General features: G+C 37.8%; 1 protein-coding gene across 1 annotated transcript; it reads left to right on the top strand.

Annotated features, from left to right (window-relative positions):
- Positions 1-589: 589 nt before the first annotated feature.
- On the top strand, positions 590-19892 carry LOC309819907 (uncharacterized protein C5orf47; the record flags this gene model as incomplete). Its single annotated transcript, XM_082650352.1, has 4 exons — positions 590-1175; positions 13445-13530; positions 15297-15387; positions 19828-19892. 4 exons carry the CDS (start codon positions 590-592, stop codon positions 19890-19892), a joined length of 828 nt encoding a protein of 275 aa, XP_082506478.1.
- Positions 19893-20902: the final 1010 nt, after the last annotated feature.

Consider the following 20902-nt stretch of genomic DNA (forward strand, 5'->3'; position numbering starts at 1 on the left):
CACTCTACATTTTGAAGCCCCAGATCCTCTGCTGTAAAATGCTGTATGGATTTAGAGATGGTCCATGGTAAAGCTACTTGACCTGGCCTCTTCCCTCTCCCCCCACCATGCTCTTGGTTCAGTTCATTTTCTCAGAGAGATCTGCCCGTCATGGTCTGCTCCCCACCCCTAAGTGATCTGGTCTCCAAACTCTAACTCCAACTTTCAGATGAGTGGTCCATCATCCACCCCCCAACCAAACACCTTCTTGCTCCCCACTCCGTGCAGAGTGGTCCAAACTCCCCTCTTCCCGCTGCCCACAGGGTGACCGGTCTCTGTAGCCTCTCTCACTCCCCTACTTGTTCCCTCATCCCTCATCTCTCCCCAACCCACATGCCGCCCCCCACGCCCCCAGGGTCCTGCTCCACAGCTCGCCCCTCACCCCCTACACAGTGCACAGTGGTCCAGCCCCTCAGCTCTACCCGTCCCCCCTTCACACACACAGTGGTCTGGCCCCCAGGTCGCCCCCTCCTCCGCGCGTCGCCCGCCCCCAGTCGCGCTGGGCTGGCCGCTGAGGGCACTGCGCGGCGGTTGCGCGAAAAAGGCAGCGATGACGGCGGCGGGCCGTGAGCAGGAGCGGGACCGGACGCGCTTCGTCTACGTGACTCGCTTCGGCTCGCACCAATGCGGCGCCGTCCTTCAGCTGGGCGGCCGCCGGGCTCAGGGTCTGTGTAGGCCCGGGCTCGGGGCCGGCCGCAGCCGGGAGGAGCCGCAGGCGGCTGTGCCGGGGGCCGCTGGCGGCGGGGAGCTGTGCCCCGGCTCCCCGCCCAGGGCCCCCGCGGCCTCCTCTCCGGCGCGGGCGTCGAGCTCGCGGAGCCGGCCTCGGCAGGAGGCACATGCAGGTGGCGCGAAGGGCCGGGCGGGCGGGGACTCGGGAGGGGGCCCCCGGCCTGTGGAGGGTGCCGGCTGGTCAGCCCGCCTTTCCGTCCTCCTCGGCAGCCGTCCTGCCTGGGGTCCGAGTCTCAGGGCGGTCGGCTTCTCAGCTCGCGGCCTCCCTGTCAGCTTCCGGTCAGCCTCCCTCCCGGTGGGCCGCTCTGGGCTCGTAGTGTCTCTCAGAGGCCTCGACGCTGGCCGCGGGCAGTGGTCGGCCCTCCTGTCTGTCCGGGGGCTGAGAGACAATCCCGACCTGCGCTTCGGTGTTGCCCCGAGAGGGCGCTGAAGTGCAAGTGAAGGTCATTTGAGTTCCGAATCCGAGAGGGGAGGCTCTTGAACGGAGCCGCTGAAGTCCTTCAGAATGATGGGGGCCTTGGCGTGTGTGTCCATATTCCTTTCAGGACTCACTGAATTTATAAGTTAGCCTGAGGAGAACCGACATCTTTAATGATGTCACTTCCTCTTTGAAAAGAGAGGATAGGATGTCTTTCCATTTTCACTTTACTTTTGTGTCTTTCAGGAATGTTTTTAAAATTTTTCCTTCTATCGGTTTTTCATGTATCTTGTTAAATTTATTCCTAGGTATTTGATCTTCTCTGCTGTAGTAAATGGGGTTTCCTCTTCCGTAATGTCCTCCAGATGTTCATTGTTTGTGTATATAAAGCCTCTTGATTAAAACAAACAAACAAACCCAACAACTTTCAGGAGATTTGACAAAGTTATACACCTGATAGTACACCACCACAATCAGGATCTAGAACATTTCCATCACCTGGAAAAGTCCTACCTCTTTTTGAGAGCCCATCCCTCTACCTGTGCTTAAAACAAAAAAAAAAAAAAGAAAAAATAGTTTATTGAGACGTAATTTACAATCCGCTCAGTTTACCCATTTAAAACGGGCAATTCAATATTTTTTTACAGTGTTGTGCAACCATCCTCAAAATCAATTTAGAACACTTTTATTACCCCCTCAAACAAACCCTGTACCCATTAGCAACTAGTCACTCACCGTGCCCCTTCACTGCCCCCAACCCCAGCCCTAAACAAGCACTAAACTTCCTGTCTCCATAGATTTGCCTATTCTGGACAATAGGCAAATTTGGAAAATACCAAATTTGCAAATTTCTGGATTTGCCTATTTGCCTATTCTGCCTATTTCATATAAATGGAATCACAGAATATTGGCGCTTTTGTGACTGGCTTCTTTCACTTAGCCTACTGATTTTTGTACGTTAATTTTTGATCCTAGTACTTCACTGAAATCATTTATTATTTGAATTAGTTTTGTCATTAATGCTCATGATTTTCCAGGTATACTATCATATTATTTGTAAATAGAGATAATTTTATTTCTTTTTAACCCATTTTTATGCCTGCAATTGATTTTTTTTTTTTTTTTTTTTTTTTTGTCTAATTGCACTGGCTAATACCATGAATAGAATGTTGAATAATAGTGGAGATAGTGAGCATTCTTGCCTTGTTCCTGATCTTAGGGGAAATCCCTCTAGTATTTCCCCATTAAATAAGGTATTGGCTTTAAGACTAAGGGGGTGTATGTTTAAAACATTAAAATGTATTCTTCAATTTTAATTTTATTCAATGTTTTTACTAAGAATGGGTGTTGAATTTTGTCAGAGGCTTTCCTAAATCTATGGAGATAATATTTTTTCCTTAGATTTATTAACATGGTGTATGATACAAATGGATTTCCTAAGATTGAACCAACTTTGCATTCCTGAAATAAATCCCACTTGGTTATGATGTACTTTTTTCTTAATATAGTGTTAGACTCTCTTTGCTAATAATTTGTTTAGGATTTTTGCATTGGAATTTGAGACAGGGTAGTTTTTCTTTCTTTGTACTTCTTCATCTGGTTTAGGTATCAGATTATACTTAGTTCATAAAAGGAATTAGGAACTTTTCCTTCCTTTTCAGTGCTCTGGAATAATTTATAGAACATTGAGACTATCTGGTGTTTGAAGATTTGGTAGAATTCTTCTGTGAAACCATCTAGGTCTAGTGCTTTTTGTGGGATAATTCCTTAATAACTTTTTCTGTATCTTCTATGGAAATTGGTCTGTTTACACTTTCCAACTCTAATGGGTCAATTTTGGTAATCTGTATTTTCCTAGGAAATTATCCATTTCATCTAGGTTTCCAAATTTATTTGCATAGAGATCTGCAAAATAGTGTCTTTTGATTTTTAAAAATTCCTTGTGTTTCAATGGTTATTTCCCCCTTTTCATTTTTTTTGATGTATGTGCTTTCTTCCTTGTCCTTGATCAAGTTCACCAGTGTTTTGTTAATTTTTTTAAAAACACAGGATTTTGATTTGTTAATTAGGTATTTTGTTTTTTTAGTCTCTTCCTCAATAATAAAGGTAAATAATAAAGATAAAACTTCATTAGTTCCTTATGTATACTTTCTTTTGGTTTACTTTTTTCTTGTGTGCTTTTATTTTGAGCAAGAAATTTAATTAATTTTTTTCTTCCTTTTTATTGATAAAAGTGTTTAGTGCAATGAGTTTTCTTCTAACCACTACTTTAAATTCCACTGATTCTAATGTATAGTGGTTTTATTGTCACCATTTAAAAATATATTTTTTTGTAATTTCAGTTTGTATTATCACTTTCACTCTAGAGTTGCTTAATAGATTTAATTTTTCAAAAATTTCCAGGACTTTTTCTTTTTCCTAGTAAACTCTAGTTTTATTGCATGTGATCAGAGTGTTGTTTGTAATGTCTCCACTTTATGGATGTTACTGATGTTTTCTTTGTGACCTAATTTATGAGCTTTCCTTTTGGTTCTTTCTCTCCTCCATAAGCCAAGAGATTGGAAGACTGTCCCTTTAAGTTGTTTTTATCCCTTTAAATCATGCTTGCCCCTTTAACCAAATCAGTCTCATTAAAGTGCACATTTTTGGCATCTGGCCCTTTAAATCGTACATTGAAATTCTCTCCTGTAGTCTGTGCTGTGATCTGCCTGGTTATCTTCTAGTATTTTCAGAGTTAGGGTGGATTTCAGTTTGCTGTTGGTTGCTCCAGCTCTCCTGCAGCCACCTTTTCTAGGGTCCCTCCTTTCTCTTCCTTGCTGGCCACAAAACCCTGCTTAGGGTGAGGTTTGAGCAAATGGGATCATAGTGCCACGATGTAATGACTTTTCTCATTTTGCTTACATTTATTTTTCATTTCCAGCATTCTCTGTCTTCAAGTAATGCTGAGGGTGTGGTTTTGTGTAGAATTTTTGTAATGTAAAGTTGTTTGGGGAGAAATTTTTGGAAGTTGATTACTATACCCTGCCTCTCCCCCCAACCCCATCACATCGTCTAGAGCTACCCAGAAGTTCTGCCTTGAAAGGTTTTGAACAAGAGAAGTAATAGGGTCAGATTTACTTAGTTCATGCTGTATAGGGGAGATTGCATTGGAGGCAGGCAAGACTGAAGCTCAAGTTGAAAAATATATAAATATATTTTTTGGTATCCTTTCAGAACTTACTTAATTTTACTTTGATAATTTAACTTACTTAAATTTACTTTGATAATTTGGAAGTATAAAACTGTACTCTGTGTAACTTGATTGACTCCTGAGAATAAGCTTTTCAGAGATCCTTCATCAGGGGCACTATTTTAGACTTCATGCTCCTCTAAAGGTCCCATTGCTAAAAGGCACTCAGGTTTTTTGTCTTTTTTGGCCCCTGCGCTGGTGATTAAAAAATTTTAGGGGTAGTATAAGACACTTTAGCCCTAGGTTTCCCCCTCCTTTGAATAATAAAAACAGATAAAAGATTTACTCTAGGAATTGGAGAGAGTATGGTGGTGTTGGTGAGCTCTTCACCTTTAAAGGGGGGAGAGCAGGAAGTGAGGAAAGAATAAAATGGATCTGATATTGCATTAGCACCAACAGATCCAAGAGACAAATAATAGTCCAGCACTAAGATAGTGGATTGGAAGTGAAGAACATTGAAAAACAGGTGAAGAAGCTCATCGGGGAAGGGAAAGGATGCATGAATTAGTGCTGGAGATCGCCACATAAGTCAGGTAGAAATAACAGGATGGCAAAGAGCTGAGATTGTGAAACCAGCTTTCTGCTCTTGTAGCTGGTTTGTGCTGACCTAGAATGGCTTTCCTCTAGTTGGCTTCTCTTCTGGGAAACAAACAATAATGCAGTTTGTTTTGAAGTTTGGTCCTGAAATTTTGGAATTTTTTGCCGTTCCTTTGTGGCAGGGGTGACATGATCAGAGCTGGAGGGAGGATAACAGGGAGGGAGTGGGATTGGGAGAGATTGGAAGCCAGAAACCAGTTTTGAAGCAGTAATAAAGTAGAAAGATAGAAGGCCTGAACTAAGACAGTGGCAATGGAGGCAGAATGGACAGGACTGATGACTGGCTGGAAGAGGGAGAAGGATGGGTTGAGGCCAAGTCTGAAGTTTATGTGCTGGGCAGCTGGGTGGATGATGGAGCCATTAACTTTGGTGACCACTCTGCTGTGCTTGTGAAACCAACAATAGGGTCAAGGGAAGGAGGTCCTGAGGTAGACTTATATTTCAATCAAGCCAGAAAGTGCTTAAGTGCTTAATGATTTTACTCATTAAGTAAAATGAGTAAAATCACTAAGTGCTTAATGATTTTACTCATTCTTGGATGTATTTAGTATTAACGTTAAGTGGACATTCATTGCATACTTTTGTCTGGCTCTCTGTTGGAAACAAAGGTGAATTATTTACCCATTCAGTAACATTTATTTAACATCTACCATACTGTAGGCACTAAGTCAGGTGCTAGTGACACAGATAGATCAGACAAATATTTTATTCTCAAGGGACTTATAAATGAATAATGTGAATAATGGAAATATAAGCTAGCAGGCATCAGTGCTGTAAGAGAGACAACTTAGAAGGGCTTTGGTAGTTCAGGGAAAGGGAGACATAGAAGGAAGAAATCAAGGTAATGAATGGAGAAATTGCTAGTGGGACAGTGGATATTATCAAGAGCATTGGCTTTGAAGTCAGAAAGTCATAATCTTGGCTTTCTCATTTACTAGCAGTGTAATATTGGCTAAGTTAATTAACTATTCTGATGTTCAGTTTCCCTTTCTGTAAAATGGGGATAATAGTTCCTACTTTAATGAGTTACTGTGAAGATTAAATGAAGTAATGCATGCAGAATGCCTAGCACAGTGTTTGGTATAGAGTAGGTGCCCAGTATATGTTGGCACACTCAGCAGGAATGGCTTAAGGGAAGAGAAGGTGATCAGCCCAGTGTCTAGCACATAGTGCATACACTAAATATTTATTGAATGAATGAAAAATTAGTTTTGGACCACATTATGGAATGCCTTGGGGACTCTAATTTTATAATCACTGCAGATTTTTGAATGGTGGAGTCGAGTTATCAGAGATACAGACACTTCTGGAAGATAAGCTTTTAAGCCGTTTGAGATGTCTTATAGTTTAGAAGTCCAGGGGCAGCCAAGTCAGGTAACTCTTCTAATGTTTCAAACAAGACTAATCAGTCAAGCTGGTTCCCTGTTCTCACAGAACTTGAGATACATACCCATACTTTATATATAGTAGAGGATGTTGAATGCTGTTGTGGAGGTACAAATAAATGCTTTGGAGGTGGTGAATAATTTGGGGATGAAGGAGTCAAGGAAGGCTTCGTGGTGGTGGAAGTAGCTCCATGAAATTTACACATATTCCTGAGATAAGAGGGGATTACAGGTAGGAAAAACATGTTAGTGAAGCACTGAGTATGGATCAGGGATGGATAATGATTTGGGAAGAAGGAGAAGTGTATTTTGACAGGGTCAGAGTGTGTGGAAAGAGGAGGAGAGGCAGATTTGAAGCATAAGCTGGGACAAAAATCTACGGTATACACTGGAGCCATAGCCTCAGTAAAGTACACAAAATAAGTGGAAGAAATAATTTTGCCTTTTTTCTTTTTCCCATCCGCTATACTCCTTGACATATTTTATATTCCCAACTAATACAGATAGACGTGATGGCTCCTATCTTGACCTCAAGGAGTATATGTCTAGGTTATGTAAGACTAACAAACAGAAAACATTTGGAAGTGATGCTGGTGTAGTATTCCAAAGGTTGTAGGTACTTAGAGGGAAGGATACATATGGGTATATGAAGAGCTGAGTTTCCCAAACTTAAGTTATTTTCCTATGTTTTATCTGCACATCATCTGCACTATCATTTACTTAATGTATTTATTTAAATAGGTGCATGTTTTTCCTCCCAACTAATTTTCTTTTTAGAACACTTTACATCATTACCTCAGTGGAAAACATGTATCATTTTCCATAAATAGAAATTAATTAAAAACAATCTAATAAAGGTAAAACAATATTAAATTCTAGCCAAATAGGTTGCCTGCTGGAGGTTGCTGCAGTCATAAAGAGAGATTAGCAAGTCTTAGAAAAGTCTTAATGACATAATAGTTACAAACTCAGACTTTCTCCTGGCTGTAATCAGAAGATTGAAAAAGAATTTGAAAGGGAATGAGTTTCTCACCATGTGAGTTAATATTCTTTAGTGCTATGTCTGCGCCCCACTCAGAATCAGTGGCATGTTTCTCACAAACTGGGACATGCCATTTTATTATTTTTTTAAATTTATTTTTTTAACATCTTTATTGGAGTATAATTCCTTTACAATGGTGTGTTAGTTTCTGCTTTATAACAAAGTGAATCAGTTATACATATACACATATCCCCATATCTCTTCCCTCTTGTATCTCCCTCCCTCACACGCTCCCTATCCCACCCCTGTAGGTGGTCACAAAGCACCGAGCTGATCTCCCTGTGCTATGCGGCTGCTTCCCACTAGCTATCTATTTTACGTTTGGTAGTGTATATATGTCCATGCCACTCTCTCACTTTGTCCCAGCTTACCCTTCCCCCTCCCTGTATCCTCAGGTCCATTCTCTAGTAGGTCTGCGTCTTTATTCCTATCTTGCCCCTAGGTTCTTCATGACCTTTTTTTGTTTTTGTTTTTTAGATTCTATATATATGTGTTAGCATATGGTATTTGTTTTTCTCTTTCTGACTTACTTCACTCTGTATGACAGACTCTAGGTCCATCCACCTCACTACAAATAACTCAATTTCGTTTCTTTTTATGGCTGAGCAATATTCCATTGTATATATGTACCACATCTTCTTTATCCATTCATCTGTTGATGGACACTTAGGCTGCTTCCATGTCCTGGCTATTGTAAATAGTGCTGCAATGAACATTTTGGTACATGACTCTTTTTGAATTATGGTTTTCTCAGTGTATATGCCCAGTAGTGGGATTGCTGGGTCATATGGTAGTTCTATTTTTAGTTTTTTAAAGAACCTCCATACTGTTCTCCAGAGTGGCTGTATCAATTTACATTCCCACCAACAGTGCAAGAGGGTTCCCTTTTCTCCACACCCTCTCCAGCATTTATTGTTTGTACGGTTTTTGATGATGGCCATTCTGACTGGTGTGAGGTGATACCTCATTGTAGTTTTGATTTGCATTTCTCTAATGATTAATGATGTTGAGCATTCTTTCATGTGTTTGTTGGCAATCTGTATATCTTCTTTGGAGAAATGTCTATTTAGGTCTTCTGCTCATTTTTGGATTGGGTTGTTTGTTTTTTTGATATTGAGCTGCATGAGCTGCTTGTAAATTTTGGAGATTAATCCTTTGTCAGTTGCTTCATTTGCAAATATTTTCTCCCATTCTGAGGGTTGTCTTTTCATCTTGTTTATGGTTTCCTTTGCTGTGCAAAAGCTTTGAAGTTTCATTAGGTCCCATTTGTTTATTTTTGTTTTTATTTCCTTTCCCTAGGAGATGGATCAGAAAAGATCTTGCTGTGATTTATGTCATAGAGTGTTCTGCCTATGTTTTCCTCTAAGAGTTTTAGAGTGTCTGGCCTTACATTTAGGTCTTTAATCCATTTTGAGTTTATTTTTGTGTATGGCGTTAGGGAGTGTTCTAATTTCATTCTTTTACAAGTAGCTGTCCAGTTTTCCCAGCACCACTTATTAAAGAGGCTGTCTTTTCTCCACTGTATACTCTTGCCTCCTTTATCAAAGATAAGGTGACCATATGTGCGTTGGTTTATCTCTGGGCTTTCTATCTTGTTCCATTGATCTATATTTCTGTTTTTGTGCCAGTACCATACTGTCTTGATTACTGTAGCTTTGTAGTATAGTCTGAAGTCAGGGAGCCTGATTCCTCCAGCTCCGTTTTTCTTTCTCAAGATTGCTTTGGCTATTCGGGGTCTTTTGTTTCTCCATAAAAACTGTGAAAATTTTTTTTCTAGTTCTGTGAAAAATGCCAGTGGTAGTTTGATAGGGATTGCATTGAATCTGTAGATTGCTTTGGGTAGTACAATCATTTTCACAATGTTGATTCTTCCAATCCAAGAACATGGTATATCTCTCCATCTGTTTGTATCATCTTTAATTTCTTTCATCAGTGTCTTATAATTTTCTGCATACAGGTATTTTGTCTCCTTAGGTAGGTTTATTCCTAGATATTTTATTCTTTTTGTTGCAATGGTAAATGGGAGTGTTTTCTTAATTTCACTTTCAGATCTTTCATTGTTAGTGTATAGGAATGTAAGAGATTTCTGTGCATTAATTTTGTATCCTGCTACTTTACCAAATTCACTGATTAGCTCTAGTAGTTTTCTGGTAGCATCTTTAGGATTCTCTATGTATAGTATCATGTCATCTGCAAATAGTAATAGCTTTACTTCTTCTTTTCTAATTTGGATTCCTTTTATTTCTTTTTCTTCTCTGATTGCTGTGGCTAAAACTTCCAAAACTATGTTGAATAATAGTGGTGAGAGTGGGTAACCTTGTCTTGGTCCTGATCTTAGTGGAAATGGTTTCAGTTTTTCACCATTGAGAATGATGTTGGCTGTGGGTTTGTCAATGTGGGCCTTTATTATGTTGAGGTAAGTTCCCTCTGTGCCTACTTTCTGGAGGATTTTTATCATAAATCGGTGTTGAATTTTGTCGAAAGCTTTCTCTGCATCTATTGAGATGATAATATGGGTTTTCTCCTTCAATTTGTCAATATGGTGTATCACATTGATTGATTTGTGTATACTGAAGAATCCTTGCATTCCTGGGGTAAAACCCACTTGATCATGGTGTATGGTCCTTTTAATGTGCTGTTGGATTCTGTTTGCTAGTGTTTTGTGGAGGATTTTTGCATCTATGTTCATTAGTGATATTGGCCTGTAGTTTTCTTTCTTTGTGACATCCTTGTCTGGTTTTGGTATCAGGGTGATAGTGGCCTCGTAGAATGAGTTTGGGAGTGTTCCTCCCTCTGATATATTTTGGAAGAGTTTTGAGAAGGATAGGTGTTAGCTCTTCTCTAAATGTTTGATAGAATTCGCCTGTGAAGCCATGTGGTCCTTGGCTTTTGTTTGTTGGAAGATTTTTAATCACAGTTTCAATTTCAGTGCTTGTGATTGATCTGTTCATATTTTCTATTTCTTCCTGGTTCAGTCTCAGAATGTTGTGCATTTCTAAGAATTTGTCCATTTCTTCCAGGTTGTCCATTTTATTGGCATAGAGTTGCTTGTAGTAATTTCTCATGATCCTTTGTAGTTTTGCAGTGTCAGTTGTTACTTCTCCGTTTTCATTTCTAATTCTACTGATTTGAGTCTTCTCCCTTTTTTTCTTGATGAATCTGGCTAATGGTTTATCAATTTTGTTTATCTTCTCAAAGAACCAGCTTTTAGTTTTATTGATCTTTGCTATCGTTTCCCTCATTTCTTTTTCATTTATTTCTGATCTGATCTTTATGATTTCTTTCCTTCTGCTAACTTTGGGGTTTTTTTGTTCTTCTTTCTCTAATTGCTTTAGGTGTAAGGTTAGGTTGTTTATTTGAGATGTTTCATGTTTCTTAAGGTAGGATTGTATTGCTATAAACTTCCCTCTTAGAACTGCTTTTGCTGCATCTCATAGGTTTGGGGTCATCGTGTTTTCATTGACATTTGTTTCTAGGTATTTTTTGATTTCCTCTTTGATTTCTTCAGTGATCTCTTGGTTATTAAGTAGTGTATGATTTAGCCTCCATGTGTTTGTACTTTTTACAGTTTTTTTTGTTGTTGTTGTTGTTGTTTTTTTGCGGTACGCGGGCCTCTCACTGTAGTTCCCTCTCCCGTTGCGGAGCACAGGCTCCAGATGCGCAGCCTCAGCGGCCATGGCTCACAGACCCAGCTGCTCCGCGGCATGTGGGATCTTCCTGGACCAGGCCATGAGCCCGTGTCCCCTGCATTGGCAGGCGGACTCTCAACCACAGCACCACCAGGGAAGACCTATTTTTTACAGGTTTTTTCCTGTAATTGATATCTAGTCTCATAGCGTTGTGGTCAGGAAAGATACTTGATATGATTTCAATTTTCTTAAATTTACCAAGGCTTGATTTGTGACCCAAGATATGATCTATCCTGGAGAATGTTCCATGAGCACTGGAGAAGAAAGTGTATTCTGTTTTTTTGTGGATGGAATGTCCTATAAATATCAATTAAGTCCATCTTGTTTAATGTATCATTTAAAGCTTGTGTTTCCTTATTTATTTTTATTTTGGATGATCTCTCCATTGGTGAAAGTGAGGTGTTAAAGTCCCCTACTATTATTGTGTTACTGTCGATTTCCCCTTTTATGGCTGTTAGTATTTGCCTTATGTATTGAGGTGCTCCTATGTGGGGTGCATAAATATTTACAATGTTATATCTTCTTCTTGGATTGATCCCTTGATCATTATGTAGTGTCCTTCTTTGTCTCTTGTAATAGTCTTTGTTTTAAAGTCTATTTTGTCTGATATGAGAATTGCTACTCCAGCTTTCTTTTGATTTCCATTTGCATGGAATATCTTTTTCCATCCTCTCACTTTCAGTTTGTATGTGTCCCTAGGTCTGAAGTGGGTCTCTTGTAGACAGCATATATATGGGTCTTGTTTTTGTATCCATTCAGCCAGTCTACGTCTTTAGGTTGGAGCATTTAATCCATTTATACTTAAGGTAGTTATCGATATGTATGTTCCTATTACCATTTTCTTAATTGTTTTGGGTTTGTTATTGTAGGTCTTTTCCTTCTCTTGTGTTTCCTGCCTAGAGAAGTTCCTTTAGCATTTGTTGTAAAGCTGGTTTGGTGGTGCTAAATTCTCTTAGCTTTTGCTTGTCTTTAAAGGTTTTAATTTCTCTGTCAAATCTGAATGAGATCTTTGCTGGGTAGAGTAATTTTGGTTGTAGGTTTTTCCCCTTCATCATTTTAAATAGGGACATACCATTTTAGAACATACTCTATTTCACTCAACAAACAGCATATTTATTGTGTATCTAATTTATACATTACTGGACCTCTAATGAAGAATAGAACATACTCCTCAAGTAAACAATGTGACAATTCCTATGATAACTGAGCATAGGGTGCTTTGTGGAATCAGAGAAGGCCCTCCACCCCTGGAAAGCTAAGTATTGGAGGAGTAGAAGAAAGCCAGGTATAGAGTGGTGGTAGGGCAGGAATGAGGTGGGGAAGGGTTGGGGTACATGTAGAGTGTTACAGAGAAAAGGAGAATAAATATAAAAGCTTTCAGGGAACACATGCTCATTGTTGTACAGGTTTGTCTTTGGACACACAATCCCTTAGGTTTTCTTCTCACAGTTAATATTTGGGAAGGCAGCATGGTTTAGTGAGTAGAGTCAGGAAGCTTATCACTCTGACAAACCTTTATTAGTACCTACTCTGTGTCTGGTAGCATAGATAGAAAGATGAATAAGGCACACAGTGACACTGACCCTCCAGGAGGTCACAGCCTAGTGGCAGAAACAGTATAAACACATGCTATAAAAGTGTGCTGAGTGCTGTGAACAAAGTGTCCCTGGAACCTGTTCCTGGAACCAGTGCTGTCTACCCTGCTGTTTGTGGGGCTGTGGGTGTTTGAGGGAAGGCTGTAGAGAGGAGGTGATGTGTGGGCTGAGTCTTGAAGAGCAGGTAGACATTTGCCTGGCAGGTGTGTATGTCTGTATGTGTGTGTACAGGCATGCATGCACACAGTGGTCTAGCCCAATAGAACAGCATGTGCAAAGACTGGGAGGGGTAAAGAACAAGATGTATTTGAGGAACCACATGGTCTCCTGTGCAGTTGGAAGCATAATGTGTACCTGGAGTTGAACAGAGAAGAAAGACTATAGAGATAGCCTGGGGCAAGATGTGGTTTTTGGTATTTATTTACTCTGTTGCTGTCCTTTTGGGGGCTCAGCTTTCAAATCAGTAAAGGAAGGAGATCTCCTAGGCACCCCAAGGTAGTTTATCCTTAGTTTTCTTGTTTTATTTTTTTCCAATATAGTATTAGCTAATTGGTAAACTGGTATTATCTAGTGATCTGAAATATACCAACAAGTGTAAATATCCCCAAAGAGAGCTCAAGAGACATTTATAATTGTCAATTCTCAGGATAGTGAATCCTTTAAAGTCTGTGCTGACCTTGATATTTTACCTTGTGACTCTCTTTTTTTTTTTTTAAATTAGGTTTAACCCAGAAGAATTTAGCTAAAAAGTTTGACTTCCCCATACCTTTGAATGAAGCTTCCAAAATAGTGAAGAAAAAGAAAAAGGTATATTATTGTAAAGGGGAATGAGTGATATTTTGAATTTTAGATTAACCTGTCTAAATACAAACGTGTGAAGATACTCAAGGCATTAAAAATAGTGCCATCTTTTGAAAAATTTAATTTACTGAGATGAGAAAATAGAATTAATTTAGCAGTAATGAAACTGGGTTTGGAAATATTTATTAACCATAAAGAGTAGTCCTTCCAGTGTCTGAAGATATAAAACGCATTTTAATCAAAATGTAGCTGACTGTGAGCTTTTTCAAAGCATGAAAATATATGTTCCATAGAATATAACAAACTCAGATAGTGTTACATAAGAAAATCATGGATTTCACAGAAAAGAAAAAGGTATCTCTATTGGTGTCATACTGCTCTTTTAAAGGCAAGGGGTGTACAGGTTTCTAGCAGGAAAGCTGACAAGCATGAACCTTTATGCTGAACCATTTTCATGTCTGGCTGTCCAGATGTCATGGTAACTTTGAGTGTTTTAAACATATTCAAGGGACTTCCCTGGTGGCTCAGTGGCTAAGAATCCGCCTGCAGTTCAGGGGACACGGGTTCCAGCCCTGCTCCGGGAAGCTCCCACATGCCACGGAGCAACTAAGCCCGTGTGCTACAACTACTGATCCTGCGCTCTAGAGCCCGCGAGCCACAGCTACTGAAGCCCATGTGCCTAGAGCCCGTGCTCCACAATGAGAGAAGCCACCGCAGTGAGAAGCCCGCACACCGCAACAAAGAGTAGCCCCCGCTCACGGCAATTAGAGAAAGCCCGCGTGCAGCAATGAAGACCCAACTCAGCCAAAAATAAATAAATAAGTAAAATTAATTAAACATATTCAAGATCAGTTACTCTACTAATCTTTGTTTACCACTATATATTTTACACTTCAGTTTAAAGAAACTGTTAGTTGATAATGACACATAAAATTATATTATTTCTGAGCTTTGAGTTTGTTTGATTTCTAATACATGTATAGTATAAAATAGCATTCAAAGTGACTAATCCTTGCAGCAAGTGTATTTTGAGTGAGAATATAATCTTCCCACTATACTAAGAAATTTTTCTTCTAAGAACTAATTCCTCTTGGGCAATAGCCAATATTTACCTGTAACTACTTTGTGCCAGACACTGGGGTAAGTGCTTTACCTATATTTTTCATTAATTCTAATAATCCAGTATTCGAAGTTATTCCTAAATGAGATTAAAACACTTGCCCAATGTCAAGCAACTGGTTAAGTGGTGAAGCCAGAATTTGAGCCTAGATCTATCTGCTTCTATAGTCTCCATTCTTCCTATTCTAGTATATTCACGTTCTCTAGTAAGCTTGCTTTGGTATGTCCTAGGAGAAATGTTTAATTATTAAGTAGAATAAAATACATTAAAAATCATATCATTGTCCAGTGGTTTAGACATAGACATAGGAATAGAAATTCGCTATTTTTACTACCTTTCAAAACAAAATTGAGTATGTTGAAACCATAGGACTTACTAGATATTGCCTTTGAAAGACATTGCCTTTGACCAGGACAGTTAATTTAAATACTGCAGAGAGGAAATGCTAGGAAGTTGGAAAAAGATATCAGAGAATTCACTGAATATGGGAAAACAATCATGTTTAATTTTTAGATCTCTTAAGTATAATATTGCTTTATAATGATAATATCAAACTGGCATGCAACACAGTTGGCTCACTCCCAATTGCCTACATCACAATGTAGTCCAGATTCTCTGCCCAGTGTTCCTTAACTGTGCTTACCTTTTTAAGGTTTCAGTATGGAATGGAGTGTACAAAGTCATTTCTAAAATGCTTGAAGAAAATGAAAAATACAGACTTAGGCTGAAATTATGTAGTGAAAGTAAGTTAACACAATTTTCATTGCTTTAAAGAGAACTGGCTTCTCTAATAGTTTAGTTACCTTTGGATTACATTAGACCAGTAGTTTTCCTAATTGTCACATTCAATGTATAGAGCTATAGAAAAAAGGCTACCATATTATCACTGTTCATTGTAATGAAAAGTCAATGCATTGTAAAGCATTAAGTGTAGAGTAGACCACAGGTGTATGTGTGTGTGGAAGAGTGCAGAAGGTGAATGTTGACTGGAACTGACTGAGTCAAGGGAACACGCTTGTCTATTAAATTTGAATTTTAATGCCAACTCTTTTTTAAAATGCCAAATTTTTAATACAGATTACAAAACTCATCCATATTGATGAAGAAAAACATTTTAATTGTATTATAGAAATATAAATTCTGTGTTGCTTCATACAGTCACTTCCTTTTCATGATGCTGCAGTCCAATTTAATGCATTTAGCAAAATCTGCCCTTGAGTTATGGCCTTGATGTCATTATTTCATTCCTGGAAAACAATTCATAAATTAAACCATGTTTTAAGCTGCATCAGTGAGTTGATATCTTGGCCAGAGCAAAATTAGATGTAATCTAGTATCTTTACTAAAGTAATTGGAAGTTCTGGATGCTCAAACAATTAAGTTGGATAAAATTTATGTAACATGAATTGCTAAATCATAAGGCATTTTCTTTCCTTTACATGCATGTCCTAATACATATATTACCATGCTGAATGCTTCTATAAGTTTTTAGTGCAGTCACTCAAGGACAACTTTTATATTGACAGTCAGTAAATCTGCATAATTTGATTTTGTGAAGAATATTTTCGTAAGATAATTAAAACAGAATGCCATTTTGTAAGCAGTGTAACACTGGAAACTCATTACTGTTATTGTAATATTGCATCCATAATAGCATAAATTGTTTGCAATCATGGTACATGAACTAATGTTCACATTAGTGATACTCTGTTTTATTTTTCTTATCCATTTAAGGAGGAGAATGAAGCAGAGGGCATTTAAGAGGAAAAAAGTTGTCAGTGGTTTCTTAGGTGACAAAGATGTTTGAACAGGCAGAGAAATGTGCACAAACCCTGGACATTGTTCTGAGTGTTAATCCAGATCCAATTACTCTAATAAATGTACTAGATCACATCTAATTTTGCTCTGGCCATTACCTTGAACTTGCCGGGTTCTTTTGTGCCTCAGCAATAGACCTTCTATTAAATATCAATGATCTTGTAATATGATCTTGTAAGGATTATTTAGCAATTTAAAATAATATGCTGTGTTTTCCAGAAATAGCCTCTTATAAATGAAAGGTATCCTTGTAATTCATTATTTTTATTACAATTTTTAACCTGATTATAGAAACTAATAATTATATTTTAAAAATGTATTATAATTCTTGTTCCTTATTATATATTTATTAATGGGAAAGCCAATGCCAGAGACCAACTTGAATTTTCCTTATATTTTATGTTGTTCCTAGATTCAAATTACACAAAATGAATCTTCTTGTCATCTTCTGGTAAGAATCCACTCAGATAACAATGAAAAGGTGTAGACTTTTTCCTTCCCCTTTACATCCTACCATCTCCAACCTTTAATGTATACCCATTGCTAATTCTAGCCTGTTTCCTTCCTTAAACCCAGTGTCTGACACATAGAAAGCACTCATTAAATATTTGTTGAAATTTAATAAGCTTCATTTGGGCCTCATATTCACAACGCTATTGAAACTACTCTCTCTATGGTCCAAGTTTTATGTTTTTTCTTTTTCATGTCTCTGCTTAGTTCTCTTTTCTTTTTGAACATGCTGTCACATTTAATACTGTTTTACTACTACTTGTTCAAATTTTTCTTCTTATTATCCTGAAGACTATGTCATGGTTCTCTTTCTACCTTTCTGACCATATTTTCTATGTATTTTTTATTTGTCCCTTTTGCTACCATCTAATAACAAATGCTTCCCTAGGAGTAATTGTTGGTCCTGCTGTCTCTTTACATATTTATTCTGAGATAACTCACCCATTTTATAACTTCAGTTACTCTTTCTGGGTGTATGACCCTTAAATCTCTATCCTACTTCTGACCTCTGGTCATGTGCCTCTGAATTTCTTTAGGCTGTTCTACAGTTACTTTTAAATGCCACATGGTTTAAACTGAGCATGTCATCCCTCCACTTTTTTTTTTCAATTGTGCCCTGATTTACTAATCATCTGGGCTCATTCAATTCTTAGGAATAGGCTACACCCAGTTTGGTGGGGTTTGGAAAGTAGTAGAAAAGGTAAGTAAGATGGGCTTTGGAACAGAGAAATTAGACTTTTATAAGTGGGAATGTGGGGGAAGGGAGTATACTTTAAGACATGGACATGAGAAAATTCATGGAGTCACAGAAAATGTTTAGGAATATACAGCTTGATTAAAGCTTTTCAAGGTAGTCATAGTGAAGAAAGGTATACAATGTACTGAGAATGTATTTCAAATGGTCTCACATGGATACTTGGCCAAGGATATGTACTCAGTTCAGTAGGCAATGAAGAAACATGGAACATTTTCGTAACCCTTTATTCCAAATGATTTCAAATATACATAAAAATCACAAGAAGAATACAAAGACCTCCAGAATACCCGTTACCTGGGTTCACCGATTTTTACATCTTGCCACTTCGCTTTATGATTATCCTACTCCCCCTCTGTCTTTCTCTGTGTGTTATGTGTATCAAGTATTGCCCCTTAATACTTTAGTGTATATATCCTAAGAACCAGGATATCTTTTTTATAACTACACTACAGTTATCAAATTCAGGAAATTTAACATTGGTATAAAACTTTTATGTAATCTATAGTCTGTATTCCAGTTTTTTCTTGTGCCAATAATGTCTTTAATGGGATTTTTTTCCTGTTAGCAGGTCTGGTCCAGTGTCATGTATCGCATTTAATTGTCATGTCTCTTTAGTCTTCTTTAATCTGTAACAGTTCTTCAACCTTTCTTTGTCTTTTATGACATTGACATTTTTGAAGAATGCAGGCCAATTATTTTTCAGACTATCCCTCTGGACTTGCTGATACCTCCCATGATTTGATTCACATTTTGCATTTTTGGCTGGAACATTATATAAGTAATGTTACTTCCTTCTCAGAACATCACATCTGGAGTCATGTGATTTTCATTTATCCCTTATTGAGGATGTTAACTTTGATCTATTGGTTAAGATGTCCATTTCTCCACTATATATAGTTACTATTTTTCATTTTGTAATTAATAAGTATTTTATGGAAAGATAATTAGAAATTACGCAAATACCTTGTATATCATCAGTATAGAACATTTTAAAGCAGTGGGTTGATCAGATCTGCATTTTAGAAAGAATCCAGTGTCATTTTATAAAAAGGTTTGGAATAGAGGCAAGATAAGAGGTGAACAAGAAAATCTAGGGATTGTAACAGCAGTCCAAGGGAAAAGTGAAATGCACTTAGTGAGAGTGGAGAGGATACAGATGACTAGATGTAGGGCAGTATGAGAGATGATACTAAGGTTTGAGAATGAGCAGGTAAGAAATAAGGAAGTCAAGAGAACTGGTTTTGTGAAGCTACTGAGTTTTATTTTGGCACGTACAATTTTAGACGATAGGTATTCAGGTGAAAATTGTAAGCAATTGGAAGTGTCATATCAGATCCAGTGTGATATCTATACTGCATAAAGGTCATATGTAGTTCTAGCAGTAGATGCAGATGCAACCTCAGTGCGGGGATGGAGGGAGAGGAGAGGTCTGAGAACAGAATGTCAGGCAACGTCTAGGATGAAGAGGAAGTCTCAGTCCCTCGAAGAGGGATTCTAGGGGCTTAATTAGGAGTAGTGAGAGAAATAATTGTCAGTTTGGGGGGATACAAATGAAGCTTGTGGGAGATCAAGGGATCAACAGTTTAAAGGACAGTGACCTTGTTCAGTGAGAGTATAGGGGTACAAAAAAGTAGGGGTATAGAAGTATATGTATATCAGCTGGGAATATTTTAGGAGTTCCAGTGCTTAGAAGTAAAGTAGAAGTTCCAAGTGATGACAGTGACCATCCAAGCAATGACTTTGCTTGTGAGTGGCTGAAGTGACTTTGCTTGTGAGTGACTTTGCTTGTGAGTGCTTGTGAGAGGCCTGGAGATAAAGTCCTGTGATATAGTCTTTTTTGTGGCACAGTTCTTGTAATTGGGACTATTGAAGTCACCAAGGGTATTGGCAGGAGTTGGAGTGGAGAAGAAAATATGAGTTACATATTGAGTCCATCAGAAGCTTTTTATGGTCAACTAGAGAAAGTAAAAATCCAAACAGTAAATGCAGGGAGTGGCTAACTGTTGCTTTGCAGTTTTAGAAATGTTAAAATTTTTCAGTGACTACTGATTATGACATTTTGTATTAACAAGATTCAATTTTGTCACCTTTTATTTAGGGATAACCTATTTTTGGATCTGTTTACCAAAGAAGATTATGAAGAGTTTAAAGATGGAACTTTAAACTGAATCATAATTATATGTTAATTTTGATGTGTTTTGTTGGAATTGGGACTTTAATAGTTGAATAGAAAAAACTATGTTCTTTATCAATTAGTAGTGTTTCTTTGCAAATTAATAAAAATTTTAGTTAAATATTGTTATTATATGCATACAAGTGTTATTTTTAGAATTAATACTTATTCCATACTCATTCAAATTAATATTTTACATAAAATTTAAATTAACATATCAATATAATTGCATGCATTTAAAATTGCCAACTTTTCCCTTTTATTAGTGAGTCTGCATCCACTGCTGGTTTTCTTTTGTTTGTTTAAGAAAAGTTTTACTAATGTGTTAATATTTCAGCAAAGTTATTGCAATGGGTTTAAAAGGCAGACAGACACTATATAGGCTATAAAGTAACAAGTTTCATACAATTAAAATATTACATAGACCTATGGGATTTACTGAATAACTAACAGACCCATAAAAGAAATTAAATCTGAAATGTTAAATCCAGTATTAGCACCTACAATATCTCTGAAAGTAAAACTTTTAACTGTTTCATTCTCTCCTGGTATATGTCCTAACTTTCTCCCAAATACAGTGCTCTCAAACCCCAAAGATGAAGGGCACAGGAAATCCCAATACTAAGAACACACAGCCAAAAAGAACTAGAAACAGTGACCCAGACTTGAGACTTTTAGTTGGAAATCACTTAACTTACTGAACTTGAACCAATCATAATATTTCTGTGCACTGAATACTGTATATGAGGAAAGTCTAGGAATCATAAGGTTTGCCAGTAGGGATAGTTAAAAATTAGCAATATATAGTATTATTCCTATCAAATTTTTTTCTCTTAAGTTATATTTATAATAAAACTATAATTAAAATATTTATTAACACTTGCTTATTCAGGGACACAGCAGGGACATTTGTGTTTGATGGTTTAGCATCCACTTTATTGTGCTTACTTATTTTTATAAGGAACAAGCAACACATACCACATCTTCCCAATGTTCAAGG

Source organism: Grampus griseus (assembly GCF_964374135.1).
Source record: "Grampus griseus genome assembly, chromosome: 3".
Classification (NCBI taxonomy): domain Eukaryota; kingdom Metazoa; phylum Chordata; class Mammalia; order Artiodactyla; family Delphinidae; genus Grampus; species Grampus griseus.